Below are 14,814 nucleotides of genomic sequence, written 5' to 3' on the forward strand. Positions count from 1 at the left end.
GGCTAACCAAGTCCTGAAGGCCAACTTCTTCAAGCTAAACACTTCCTACACTGCTGATGTCCACCAACAGGTTTTGTTGCCACAATGGCAGCCACAAGTCCAAGCATCTACTTCTACAATAGAGGCTCTGATTTTGGCACTCTCAGATTCCTTGTCCAAAACCTCCTCCTGGATGCACCACAATAATTCTTCTCGGAGAAGCATCTAGGGTGGAGGTGTCTCATCCTCAGGTTACCTACATGTTGAAGTTTACCAGGTCAGTCTTGCAGCTACCGTCAAAATCTGATCCTACTCAACACCAGGCGGTAATTAGTTAACAGCTCTGCCCCTTTTATATCTGAGTGTGCAGGTCTGACAGCTGCATTTGGAAATATGTGACAACATAGATATCTGGCCGACGGTGTTGGGGTACCAGGTGGACTCAACCTGTGTTCTATCATTGTGTTTGGCATGGCAAACCCATGTCTAGCACAGAAGTCAAGTCTAGGAAATAGTTGTTGTCCTATACAAGGAAAGCTGATTCTATTCTGACTTTATTTTGGCTGCTTCAAATGGGGATTATGAATTGTGTTAAATGTGGACTGTTGTGGGACACTGGGACTTGTTCGCCTTTGGAAACCAAACCACAGATTATTGACCCCGGCAACTCAGCTCCAGGCTCCGCAGACATTTTTTCAAGATTATTTTTGGGACTTTTTGCCTTTATTTGGACAGGGACAGCTGAAGAGAGACAGGAAATGTGGTAGGAGAGTGTGGGATGACACGCACCAAGATGCATCAGGATCAGGTGTCAAATAGCATAAGGATTGGGTGGAACCTGCAAACAGTGCAATTGGGTGCCTGCTCTACCAACGGAGCTAAACCAGTGCCCTGATGTATTATTTCAGTTTCTGCATAATCAACTTTCCTTTTGGCAGAAAGCATTTCTTTCTCTTACGGACTGATTATTGTGTTTTGCCAACAAAATTACACGTTTCTTTTGGATTCGCTGTGACAGATTTTGGTGCTTCATAAAGTTATTAATGAAAGAAGGGGAAACAAAACAAGTCTAGATTGCAGACAGTAACAATCAGTAGTCTACCTCAGTAGCTTGACCATCTCTCCACTGTCTTCTTTCATCTCCCGTTCAGCATTTTCTGTTCCCTGTTATCTTCTTGTTCTTGGTGCATGCTACTGTGGCATGAGGGTTCTGAATGGCTGTGCAGTTATGGATGTGTCTCACTATACCAGTCCTCTTTTGCAGGGCAATGTGCAGTCACAGGTCATCACCTTTGTTATGTCTTTCACAGCATGTCTCTGTGATATACAAGGTTGTCTCTGAGTCCTTACACTGTGCCTTCTCCTGTCTAAAGCATTTTGGCTCACCTAGTCAATGAAAAAATAACCCCCCTGGCACATGTTCCACAGCTTTTTGTCCTTGTATTTCTAGCTTTGTGCACAATCCTAGCCCAGTGCTAGGTATCTAGCTTTGCATGGCATCGTGTGTTAGCTTAGATGTGTCTTTGTAAAGAGGGATGTTCTCTTTTTTCCAGCAAAGATGTCACGGAAATTAAGCTTGCCTACTGAGCTAAAGCCAGACTTGGGTAAGCCCTGACTTTGTGTCTCAGACAATTTGTATGGAAATGCAGTATATCTTTCTCACTTTAACTGGACTCCACCACATCCCATCAGTCCAGTTTCATCTGGTTTTTAGCCTCAAAATTGGCAAGCTGTGTCCCCTAAGTTTGCATGAAACAAAAGTAGCACTGATCTGACCAGAATTTAAATCCACTTAGCTACATCAAAGCATTGGAATTAAATTCATTGTGAAATTTTTCTGCTGTGCTTTGAATCCCACTTTTTGACCTTGGTGGGAGCTCTTCAGGTCAGTGGTGCTAGGCTTAACTATGCACACTTCATCTATCGGTAAAGCTTTCTTTAACTTTTGCAGCTTTCTCTCTCTCTTTTGTGTTCTTCATGTCTTTTCTTTATTTTGTTGTCTGATTGGTCCCTTTAAAATTTCCCCAAAGGAATTATTTTCGCTTTTGAACAAAGAAAATGCCATTTCCTTCTTCAGAGGTTTACAAGTATCAAAAACACTTCTTGATCTATAAGGGTCTAATTAAATGTGCGAGTGCCAACCCACGTAATTGTTCTAGTGTCATACACATTTAACCAAAGTGCCTGATAGCTGGTTATGATACTCTAACAAAATTGATGAACTAGTTTCCAGGTAATGCTGCTCTGTCAACCAAAAAAACATGAGATGGGATGATAAAGATAGACTACCACTCAATGCATTTTATAGATAGGCAATTGATACAAGACTGGTTACATCTTAAGATTGCTGTAATATTTAACACCTGATGTATCTAACAACAAAGTGATTTACTAACACGTTTTATAAAGCTGTTTTCTCTTTTATCATTTTATTTTGTATGTAAAAGAAAGTGTCTATATCTGTGTTGTCTGTCTCATGTTTTTCTGCTTAGCGGGTGCTTTACCTCTCTCCGTTTTCTCCTCACTGTCCTCCTGTCTGTATGCCCGCCGCGGGGTGCCAACCCATTAGACCACCGGGATAATTCATTCAGCCGCTCACGCTCCTCCAGCGTCACCAGCATCGACAAGGAAGCTCGAGAGGCCATCAGCTGCTTCCACTTCTTTGAGACCTTCGCCCGCAAGGGGGACAGCACTTTGACACCCTGCCTGTATGTGGGCACTTCCCTGGGAACCGTACTGGCTTTAGCTCTCACATTGCCTCCTGCTGGGGAGCAACGGCAACTGCAGCCAGTTATTATTTCACCTACTGGTGGGTAATGGGATGGACAAAATGCAGTTCAAATTGTCCAGTTACAATGTGCTAAGTGTCCAACAATTCCTGTTCCAAATGTTCTCCTTCCATTCTTCAGGCATGTTGGTGCGGTTGAAGGGTAGCAACTTGCGGATGGCTTTTCTGGACTCTACAGGTGCCCTGCTTCCCTCTGCCTTTGAGCCTTGGTTTGAACCCAATGTAACGGCAGATGGTGAAGAAAGAGAGAAGGTTCGAAAGCGCCGGCCCGTCTCAGTGTCCCCTTCAACCTCCCAGGACCTCAACGAGAGCCAGTATGCAGTGGTGTGTTCAGAGAAACAGGCCAAGGTCCTTTCCCTCCCCTCCCAGACCTGCATCTATAAACACAGTATCACAGAGACCTCCTTTATCCTGCGGGCAGATGTGGTGCAGATGAGCCAAGGCGTGTGTGTGGCGTGTTTCTGTGCCAACGGACACATCATGACCCTCAGGTGAGAGAAATGTCCATCTGCGTCCAGCAGAAATAACAGGGATATATTAAAAAGCATCAATCAAAGTCAGTTTGAAAAAGTGTTGCTTTTTATCAAATATTTCCCTCCACCTTCTCTTGTGCCCTCTGTGTCCTTAAAAGAAACAATCCTGGAGGGTAATTATGTTTTGCTAGAGTTGTGAATATTTGAGTATAAAACACTTTTAGGTACAGAGGTGTTTGGATATTAAGGAAGTGCAGTGAAAACTAGCTAACAAAAGTGCTAGGGTAGGTCACAACAGAGATGGAAGCTTGGCAACAATATGAGCCTTCTGAGCACACAGATGGACTTTAGAGGAGTGGAATTAGGCTGTAAAAATAGTTACAGATTTTTCTAGGTTTTGTCTATTAGAAACTTGCAATCATTGGAAAAGTATATCAGAGGTGACCCTGATCCCTTATGAATGTTTAAACTCAAAAGGGAGGAATCAGTTCAGTGTTTAAGAAAGAAAGTAGAATTTTCCCGTGTTGTTCAAACAAAGTCTAGACAGATTCTCAACCTCATTACCACACGCACCCATCATAAGAGCTGAAACCTTCAACCATACACCCCCACTAAACTTTGAACAAAGTTTGACAGTACCTACAAATTTAGCCTGTGTGACAAGATAGAGGAGAAGATACACAGGTATACACACACACACACACACATAGCATGGTTATTTTTATTTAGCGTGTTGAGGGGTTTTTGTTAGAAGGGTTTATTAGTCTGTCACTGATCCTCATTAATCTTCACTCCCCTCAAGGAGAGAGACGGAAACAGAACAACCATCCATATGGGTGTCTGACAAAGCAAGGGTGTCCTGCTGTCTGCTTGTGTCTGTGTGTGTGTGTGTGTGTGTGTGTGTGTGTGTGTGTGTGTGTGTGTGTGTGTGTGTGTTTCTTGTGTTTGTGTGCCTGTTTAGGAATCACAAGAGTAAGAGAACACTGTCCCTAATGTTTCAGGAGGTTAACATTTGCCATTCAAAACGTTCTCTCCATTGTAGGGATCATTTATCTACGTATGTGCTGACCAAGGCTTCATTATAAAAGGCATAAAGTCCTTGTAAGGTTCTGTAGATTTTAAATCACATCCTTCACTGTTTTGTCCCCTGTCTAGTTTGCCGGGGCTGAGACCACTCTTGGATGTAAACTACCTGCCCTTGACGGACATGCGGATAGCCCGGACGTTCTGCTTCACCAACCTGGGTCAGGCCATGTACCTCTGCTCCCCCACCGAGATCCAGAGGATCACTTACAGCCAAGACATCTGTGAAAACCTGCAGGTCAGGCAACTCAGTCTAATGCATATGGATTAAAGATACTGCGTAGGAAAACCTTTCAAAATAAGAGAGACAGTTGAGATGAGCATGCAAAACAAGTCAAAGTAATAACTTTGGGGACATGCATACTAAGTGCTGTGCATTTGTACACACAGTATAATTGGATATGTAAGGGTAATGTTTGTGTTGATGTTTCAGGAGATGCTGGGTGAACTTTTTACACCAGTGGAGACACCAGAGGCACCAAACAGAGGGTTTTTCAAAGGTCTCTTTGGGGGCGGAGCTCAGTCACTGGACAGAGAGGAGCTGTGTAAGCCACACCTACACAGGTCAAGATACACATTGGGTCAGTCCTTTGATGTTGCATAACACTTTCCTAAGAAATCTCTGTTTGTCTTTCCTCTTATTGTCTTTACTCAGTTGGTGAGATATCATCTGGAAAAGCATCCCGAAGTCTGGCACAGCACATCCCAGGGCCGGGCGGCATCGAGGGCATGAAGGGGGCGGCCTCCGGCGTGGTTGCGGATCTGGCACGAGCCCGGATAGCACTGGATGAAAGAGGCCAGAAACTGGGCGAGCTGGATGAAAGGACAGCTGCCATGATGACCAGCGCAGATTCCTTTTCCAAACACGCCCATGAGGTAACAGAAAAAGTTAACAAGATTATAAGAGAACATGAAACCCCCATTTGACTTCACAGCACGGGTACCATAGCTGCTCAAGCTTATTCACATAAATATACAAATGCTGGCTTGAATTGAAAGTCTACTGAGCAATTATCTTTGAAGTCTAGGAGACATTAGTAATAACAGACTCATTGTGCTTATATTACCATCAGAGTGAAACACTGTATGTAGTCTTGAATACTGGCTGACCTGCTTCCTATTCAGAAATAGTATTGTCTATTCTCCCACTAGAGGGCACTCTATGCCCAAAGAATGTTCACATTTATGTTGAGAGGGGACACTTCTATGTCTGTTGTTGGGTGACATGTTTCCTGCAATGTTTATAAAGTGACCATTTGTCTTAATCAAATACATTTTTATCCATGTATAGTTTACTTCAGTAATAACAGGTGGATTAACAGCCAATGAGAGACTTGGGTCTATACCATTGGTAGCAAAAACAACAGGATATTATTTTTCAATGATGAACAGTTGATTTTACTCCTGTGTAGCTTGTATAAAAAAAGTTATTGTTAGGGAGGTGAACAACAGCTCTCTCTGTATTGTAAATGTTAAAGACAAAATATCTTGAGCATGTACCTTTAGAGTATAGAATATAGCATAAAAAGGCAAATAGTTTTAACTTCAGAGGCCAGGCCAAAATCCTGGCGCAGCGCCTGCTTTAAATCTGCAAAAGTAATCTTTTTTAACTTTTATTTATGCACATTAGTTAGACCTGAGGTGTTCCTCTAACATTGAACCATGTTCTCACTCTAACGTTTTTCTGTTTCCAGATGATGCTGAAGTGCAAAGACAAGAAATGGTACCAGTTCTGATCCACGACAGGAGAGGAGCAATGCTCCACAGACACCGCTGTCATCTTCCGTCCGGCTCATTTGGACTCACCGTGACACCCCACCCCCCCCCCCACCTACCTGCCCATCCATCTGTCCATTCGTCCCATCCCTCCAAGCCTTCGTCGCTGGGACATTTGGGATTTTCTTCCCTAGCACAATGTTAAACACTGTTCTTACCTCAGTCTAAGGGTGGAACTGAGGAGTGGACAGGGGAAAAAAGGCAACCTCAAAAAGGGAGCATATAAATGGTGTCTTTTTTTTTTCTTTCCTTTTTTTTACGTTGTCGTCTCTTTGTTTATCTCTGTTCAGCCTCTCCTCCGAGGAAGCCGCCTGGCACACGCACCTGGAGATTTCTTCATTCTCATTTGCCAAAACATCCTTTACTGTCATCCGAGCCTCGAGCCCATTGTGGGCCCAGAGCTCAAACCGATGAACACACAGCTGAAAAGAGACAAAAACCTTATGAGGAAAACAGACTTTAAAAAAAAATTCTTAAAATGTAAAAAGAAAGAAAAAATAATCTAAATACATCATTATATATACATAAATCTAATAAATGTGCAAACGCTGTATCCACTTCCGGGGGGACAAGTAGTAAAGAAAAGGAAAACTTGTGGAGGAGACATGAAGGAAGTGCTGCGACAGTGACGCCTTCTCTATGCAGAGAGTCACAGGGATTAAAGCAACTTACTCCTATGTAAACTGGATACTTCACTTTAGACTCTCCTCTGTATCTTACAGACTTTCATATCGTTACCAACAGTGTGCGTGCGTGTGTGTGTGTGTGCTAACTTCTATTTTCTTGCCATTCTCTATTTGTTATTCGTTGGGTTTTCTCTCTGTCTGTATTATTGGAAAATCTCTTATTTTTCTATTGTTGTGAAAGTGGATGATGTTTGATTTGTTGAAAAATCTGTTTTTGTGGCTTTTTGTCTAACAACTCGAGTTTATCTTCTCCTTATGAAAAGGGCTGGAATCTAAATGGAGGGCAAGGATATAAAAGGCATATGTCATTTAGTTCTTACTGACATGGCAACATCAGATTCCTTGAATCTGAACTTAAAGCGTGTCACACACATTATTGTTTACCATGAATTGATCTATGTGATGTTAACCGCCTCTGTCGACCTCTTAATGTCGGACGCTTCCACAGTTTGGCTCTCTCTCTGAGCGCGACTTTGAATGCTAATGTAATCAGTGTTAAATCCACCGATCGGTGAGCCAATTCTGTGGGATTTCAGAGGTTTTTAAATGAGTAAACATCTGTATGGAGACTCAAAAAAACACATGGATAGAAATATCCATGTGTTTCATATATGCAGGATAATAGAAAAAAAGAAAGTGTAAACCTTTAAAGGCATACATCAGAAACACATTTCAGTTCTTTGATTGTCTGTATGAGCAAGTTGTCTGTGTGATTTCTTTGTCGATATTTATTTATTGAGGTGCAAGAAACAGTTGTTTTAGGTGTCAGAAACCTTCATTACCTTGTTTTGAATCCCATGTTTGCAGTAAAGCTCAAATGTGGTGTATCTCTCTGTCTACCAGGCTTTTAAACCTTTATTTGTATATAAGTAAATAGTTTGACAATCTAAGACCAACCGGAAAGTACAACGTTGAGGGTTGCTCAAGCAACAGAAGAGGAGAGAGGCCATATTTTTTCTGACGCCAAAGAGTTGCTTTAAACTTTTTCATTGCATTCTCATTTAATCCATCACGCACAACAGCAGCATATTAATAAAAGCTTCTCACATTGGAGTGCAAGCCCAGGATCGAATCCACACAGGACCATTTTCACCTTCATCATCTTTGGAATTTGAAGACATGGAGCAAGTTGCAATGGAACGCAGCCATTTATAGTACTACTGTATCGCATTATGTCATGAAAAATGTAACATTTGGACTAATGTTTAATGTTTCAAGTGGCCTAACTGTTGGTTAAATAATAAGGATGTTTCCTTAAGAAGAAAACCTGAACCATTCCACTACAGCTCAGACGCAACAATATTGACTGTGTTCATCTGTGTGTATGTGTGGGAATGTGTGTGTGTTTGACTCTGTCTGTCAGGGGGTCGTTCAAGTGATTTAATTTATTCGTTTTTGGTTGGTTAATAATTAATATTGATGTCCTAGTCTCACCAGTCTGTGTCCAGTCGAGTGTATGTCCCACTAACTAAAGCCCCCCCTTAATAATAAAAAAAAGATAAAAAATAGGATAATGAGCATAAGAGGATGACCTCTGAATTCCAGTTTTTTTTTTTAACTTGCACATTTCCAGTCTTGGCACATAAGCTTTGACTCACCTTTGCCTTTGTCTTCTGAGTTCTCTCTTCCTCCAGTGAGTCTTTCACAGACTCTACAGGTTCAACAACAACAAATATGGCCTTCTTTGTGTCAGTGAGCATTGTAGTGTGGTAGCTCTGTCTTTATCCCTCCACAAACTTCAGGAGAATTAGCAAGTTTTGAGCCAGAGGTCATCCCCTCCCCCGAAAAAAACCCCCTTGTATGATGTCTTTCCCTCCGATCCCACTGTTAATTGTGTGTTTTTCTTTTCTTTTTTTCAATGTTGTTGTTTTTAAATCCATCTCTATGTGATTTGTTTCTCGTCCCTACATTTCAGTATGCAGTATTCTTAACCCGATTCAATCCACATGCTCAAAACATCCAGAGGGAGTCCTGTCTTATATCTGCCGTGCGCCATCTTCTGTCCTGGATTTCACAGTTATCAGTGGGTTGCAGTATTTTTCTCATTGTAGCCAATTTTCTTGTACAGTTTTATGCAACTTTCACATGGATGTTTATGACTTTATCTGCTGCCACAAAAAGTTTAGAAATTCTGTAGATAGAGATTACTGTGCAATGGAAAATAAAAGTGGAAAATGTATTTTTTTTTTTTGTCGAAAAGTATCTTTAAAAAAAAAAGTAATTGAGTTAAAAATATGAAGATTTGACTGTTCAGGTGGGGAAAAGGCTATGATTATACGAACACATTAATTACAGTATGCTCAGATCAGGGTTTGGATGGATTAATTGCTTTAAAGGGTTGCCATATTTGTATCTATACACTAGATGGCAGCAAACACACACAGTTGTCGTCATATGAAATTGGACTCAATCGAGAATAGATGAACAGACAAAACAATAAGAATAGCTGAATCTTAAAAGCCTTGTTTCATGATTAAAGCACACCTACCATGTCACCTTTTACTTGATGTTAATTCACATACACATTAATGGATTGAGTGTAAAGTGCTCTTTCTTTTGAAGTAAAATAACAAGATATATTACAATGTTCAGTTTGCATCTTCACTGTGAAAGCTTGCTTTGTTAGCTTGTGGTCTGTTGTGTGTTTTTACTGTATTTGCTTTACTTTTTTTTTTAGAGCAACACAATCCTTTATTGATCACACTAAGTGGTTTCCAAATGTGCTCTCTGGTTTCTTCTAATTCATGACACGGGTGACAAAGTGGTCAGCGGAGCTCCTGAAGGTCAGCCTTTTCCCGGTAATAAGAGATTTCTTTACTTTTTGCTGGTTTTTCTAGCGATTACACACTGGCAAAGTTAAGTGACCTCCCCGATGAAGATTTTTTTGTGTTGTTGTATGCCACTACAAACATAGTAATCATCTTACAGGCTTTCTCTAGTTTTTCCACTGTATCTCAGTAAAACACTACCATTAGCAACCAAACTCTTGAATCTGGGATACAGTTGTCCTCATCTCAGCCCAAGCTGCTTACTGAGGTCACTGAGTTCACCCAGGACTGTGTAAGCAGTGACTTCTGGTGTGGATCAATTACTGCCGGAATGAAAGAGGCTCACAGCTTGCCTGATTTCCTGTAGAAAGAAAGATTTACATACTGTAACCTTACATTGTAACTCAATGCTTACATGCTTTGTAGGTGACTCATGGTAGTCAGAATGTAAACAATCACCAAGACATGAAGATGCCAGACAAACAGGATTAAAGAAATATGGACATAGAATTTTCTTTTATTCTTATGTAGTTACTGTTTTTATTACAAATTTAATCACCAATTCCCAAAACTTTTTGCAAATATAACTATTGTCCAATGATTGGAGGGATAAAACAGATCATTACTGCTTTTTTCCTTGTAGCTATGTAATGACCAATAAAACTAAGCAGATATAGAATATAAATAGTCCCTAGGGCCTAACTGTTTAACTAAGTCTGTAAAATGTCATCTAGTCTGGAAATCAGGTTGAACTACATGAGGAAAACCAGAACTGTGGTCTTTCTTATTGCCAACGTATTAACAAGTAATCATGTTCTTCCTCCTTTTTTTACTTGTTTGCAGTATAACGGTTTCTTTAGAAGATTTATGTGCAAAACAAACAGTTAAAATTCATGATTTATTAAGAACATTTTATGTATGTGGAAACTTACACAATAAGGAAGTATTTCTATAGTAAGATAGAAAATGGTTTTGGATCCCCTCCTCTTTCTCTTTCTCCTTCAGTACATAATGAATGGGGTTTGTGGTATCTCATCACTCCTCCTTTACATAAACCAAGCTATCAAACAAACTGGCCTCATCATTTTATCAAGCACATGAACATGTGTTTTTAATCAAAGATAAGCTTCTGTTGCTGTGAGAGGTTGAGGGGTGAGTTAAAGGAGAGACTCAGACAGAAGGAGGAACATTGGTTAGGCTATGAAAACAACACAGTGTTGATTTGCTCAATTTGGCTGATGCCACGAAGAGAAGGTCACCGAGGAGAAATGTTTGTTGATGCGTAGTGTTTGAACTACTGACCTCGTGTACACATGCACAGACACATACAGATATAGGGTAAGGCCATCCAGAGTGCAGCACAGCAAAGGACACGTCAATGTGGCTGTTGCCGTGGTGACTGAAAGTATGAATGACCTGAGCCATTTCAGCCATGGTAGGAACCAGAATGACACCGGAGGGAATGCACAATGAACAGTTTTAAAGCTGCCTTAGTAACAGAACATCCGAATGTTTGATGTGTATTTTTCTTTCTATACATTATTTGAGAAGATTAAACATTAAACTGTGTCTTTAAATATCATGAGACAAATATTGTAACCTGTTTTTTTTAAATGATATAGCCTAATCTATCATGTGAAATACTGATGCTCCCTCTGCAAAAGAGAGAAAGCAATCCAGTTTTATGACATAATGTGGAATCTGTTAAATTTTCTACATCTCATCTCTTTCTATGGAAGCAGAAAGCAACATGCATAAAAATACATTTTTACTGTTTTAAACTTGCAAGATAACTTTAACCTCCAGAAAACTAGATTTACCTCGTGCTGACAAAATAACAAACCCACTATCAAGAACAACCTAGTCGGTTCTTTTGTTGTTGCTGGCTCAAACTGTCATCTTTGCCATCTCCAAGCCATGATTGTTATTTGATTGTTATCCTTTTTTTAAATTGAGATCAATCTTATAATTATCTGGAATAATTATTAACCCAGAATCACAAGATAAATGAGCAGTGATTTGTCCACATAACAAAACAATTAATTTGCGATTTCTAAATATTGGCATATGAAAAGATGACATCACATTTTCTCAATTTTTTTTTCAAGAGCATATTATGCTTATTTTCTGCTTATTAAACAGTCACATTTAAATATCATACTTTATTTTATGATATTTTTTTATCTTCTCATTTTGATATGTCCAGACATACATTAAGATAAATAACAAAGCAGACCACTAGTTTATATTTGCTTTTATGTAATGTATAAAATAGACGGCTGATCTTGTAGATAGATTCCACTTTAAATGTAGGCCTATAGGCTTTGTGACTAAATGGTTTCTTCTTAAATCACTTCATAAATGATCTTTCCACAGTTCAAAATTTGCCCTCTAAAACGATTTATCTCATTTACATGACATCTGATCGAAAGCCCTGGGAAGAGTTCAATCCCAACATGGCGGAGTTAAAGTTAGCCAGGAAAAAGCAGTCATGTCAGCTTTTTAAAATAGGACAAAAGGGCTGAAACTAAGATTCATTTTTGTTGTCATAATGTGTTGATTATTTTTTTAAATGACTTATCGATTTATCAGGTCAAAAAGTTGTAAAAATAAAAGTCTCATGCATGTTTAATATCTATCTATAGCCTACATCTAATAGAATTAAATGTAGAACAAGCTAACTAGCTCTGACAGTCAATGTCATGTGATTCAGTCTACAAGCTGAGACATAAATCAAACGCACCTTTGGCCAGAAGGCTGGACTATTTAAACTTTCGGCTCCTATTTCTCTGTTTCACTGTCTGCCTGATGTAGCACTTTAGATAACAAACAATGATTTGTTTCTTTCACAAATAAATTCACTTTTTATCCCAGTGCCAGGCATTTAGCATGTCAAAGGAAGCTAACATGCTAGGGCTGCTGTTTTGCTATCGTAGGGCCTTGCTGAAGAAAAATCACATACACCTTTCTCTGAAAACACCAGTGTAGTTTATGCTATATAAAGCCACATTGGATCAAATTCAGCAGGTTTCACAGCTCTGCTGTTATTGCTAGCTAGCTTCCAGGGAAACTTTTTTGAGCCAAGTCATCGTTAGCCTACCCAAATTGGATTCACCTGTGATTGTCCTTCTGAGCCGTCATACTGTTATTTAGTGACTTAAGAATTGGTTTTTTTGTGTTAAAGTAGGCCTAATAGTTACAGGCTAAGTAAGACTCACTTGCCTCAAGCTGGAAGATGGAATTTATCGGAAGCAAGAGAAGTTGTATTTCATCTGTACCAAGATGCTAGCTATGACTTCACAAGGTAAGAAATAGCTAGCTCCTGTTGCTAACGATTGTAGCCGTTGTGTTGGTGTTTTGGCACTTTGGACCATTAAGCTGTGGATGCTGTTGTCTGAAGTTATTGAAGTTTGCCTCCAGCATCTGTTTTTTATTGTGTTTCTGCTATTTTCTGCCTTTGCTTCTGTGATACTATGCTCCTGGTGTTGAGTGCTTTAATGTGAACACCAGCATGAGCAGTAGAAAAAAGGATGAAGCTAGTGCTGCACTGGGTCAAAAAATGTCGAGGAATCAGAACAGGGTACAGAAGTCAAATAGCTTCTAAATAAATGACTGATTAAAAACAGTTCATTGTGAAGAAAAGGCATTCTTCAGAATCAGTAGGGTACAGTTTTTAGTCTTTTTGGTTTAACTTTACCCTCTTAACATAAAGGTCCCATATTATACTTTTTCTGGTTTTATATGCCCTTTAGTGTGTTTTCCATGTGTCCTGAGCATGTTTAGGCACATCTATGTGCAAAAAGTCAAAGTCCGCGGAAACGCGGCTTCTCCTCCTGTTAGGTGTAGCATTAGCCGCAGGTAACGCTCGGTTCTAGCCCCCCTCGATAAAAATTTGTCAGTGCAACGTCATTGTCAGTGTGAGATCACTGATCTAAGTCCATTGGCTCGTTGTGGCAAGCCCTGCAGCTCATGCCGAAATTTCCGAGACGCGTGCTGAGCAACTGACCAATAACGACAGAGCGGATCGGCGGACCAATCAGAGCAGTCTTGGCCCACGTGGGGGCTCAGCAGAGCGTAGCTGACGGACTCAGAGCGGAGAGGGAGCAAGGAGGAGCAATACATGAAAACAGACACTTTTTTCAGACTTTAGCTATTGTGAACGTACAAAAGTAGGTACATAGATTAAATATACGAACCCCAAAAAGGGCATAATATGGGCTCTTTAAAAGGTTACTTTGCTGCAATCTTTCAAGCTGAGAAAAATATGGGTTTTGGAAGAGGTCATCTGTGTACAGATTTTCTCTCTTTCTGTGTATGTGCGTGAGGAAATAGGAAGAAGGGGTATCTAAAACAGACATGGGTGGGGATGAAACTCTGACCTTGCAATTTCAAAATGGTCTTTTCTCTCCCTGGTGGAGTGAACACTGTCTAAAGGCTCATAAGGGAGCCGTGGCCTTCTGCTCTCTAGTTGGTCGGCCATGCTTTCATTGGTGCCCAGAGCACAAGATTCCTATTTTGCAATGACGCCCTTCTTTTATACAAATGCTGAAAATGTCCAATGAGAAATTAAAAATAAAATTCAAGGATAACCACATATGGACATTCTGCAATGAGGCAATGGGCAGAAATGCAAAGCGCCATGTCTTGGTACGCAGACCAAAACAAAATGGCCACCATCCAAATCCTCAGCCTGCACGGCCCATTTCAATTTACAGTAATATGTGGTTTAAAGATACCACAGTACTAATAAACACAAATTGAGGTCTTGTGTGTATAATTACAACAGGCACTGAAGTGGAGTTTAATCAGTCAGGCTCTGTGAGCCATGACTAAGAGATGGAAGACTTGTTCCTACACACAGGAGAGGGTGAAAAAACGAGTCATGTGTTGCTTTCTGTGAATGTTGTCGTCATAGTAAAGCTGGTTTGTTTTAACACTGGAATAAAAAATAGGTGACAAAGTTGACTTTTTGTACAGAACCAGTTGAAACTGTAGTCTAAGGGACTAGTTTTTTGTGTGAAATACAATCTTTATTTAAATGATAACCAGGTCAGAAAGTCTAATTCAAAATATTGATTTCCTTCACTAGTTAATTCATATAATAACCTGTCAATGTGCGGAGAAACCCTTCTGTCAGTTGGAGACCTGCATTGCCCTGTTGTGGTTAAACTCTGATTTAATAACCGAGTACATCCAACCATATTTAACACACAGACATTTCACATTCATTGTGTCTCTTTATCTGTCTTCTTATATTTGAG

General features: G+C 40.1%; 1 protein-coding gene across 3 annotated transcripts in view; it reads left to right on the forward strand.

Moving 5' to 3' along the window:
• stxbp5a (syntaxin binding protein 5a (tomosyn)) overlaps positions 1 to 8,964 on the forward strand; it is a 107,610-nt gene extending 98,646 nt beyond the window's left edge. For 2 of the 3 annotated variants that reach the window (XM_061052017.1, XM_061052018.1), the window contains 7 exons: positions 1,533 to 1,582; positions 2,506 to 2,788; positions 2,889 to 3,258; positions 4,396 to 4,561; positions 4,757 to 4,868; positions 4,979 to 5,199; positions 6,018 to 8,964. In XM_061052017.1, the coding sequence (XP_060908000.1) occupies positions 1,533 to 1,582; positions 2,506 to 2,788; positions 2,889 to 3,258; positions 4,396 to 4,561; positions 4,757 to 4,868; positions 4,979 to 5,199; positions 6,018 to 6,059 (1,244 nt within the window). In that variant the 3' untranslated portion in view covers positions 6,060 to 8,964. The remainder of the gene's footprint in view (positions 1 to 1,532; positions 1,583 to 2,505; positions 2,789 to 2,888; positions 3,259 to 4,395; positions 4,562 to 4,756; positions 4,869 to 4,978; positions 5,200 to 6,017) is intronic. The other variant, XM_061052019.1, reaches the window with a different exon arrangement.
• Positions 8,965 to 14,814: the final 5,850 nt, after the last annotated feature.

The sequence above is a fragment of the Labrus mixtus genome, chromosome 12 (assembly GCF_963584025.1).
Source record: "Labrus mixtus chromosome 12, fLabMix1.1, whole genome shotgun sequence".
NCBI lineage: Eukaryota > Metazoa > Chordata > Actinopteri > Labriformes > Labridae > Labrus > Labrus mixtus.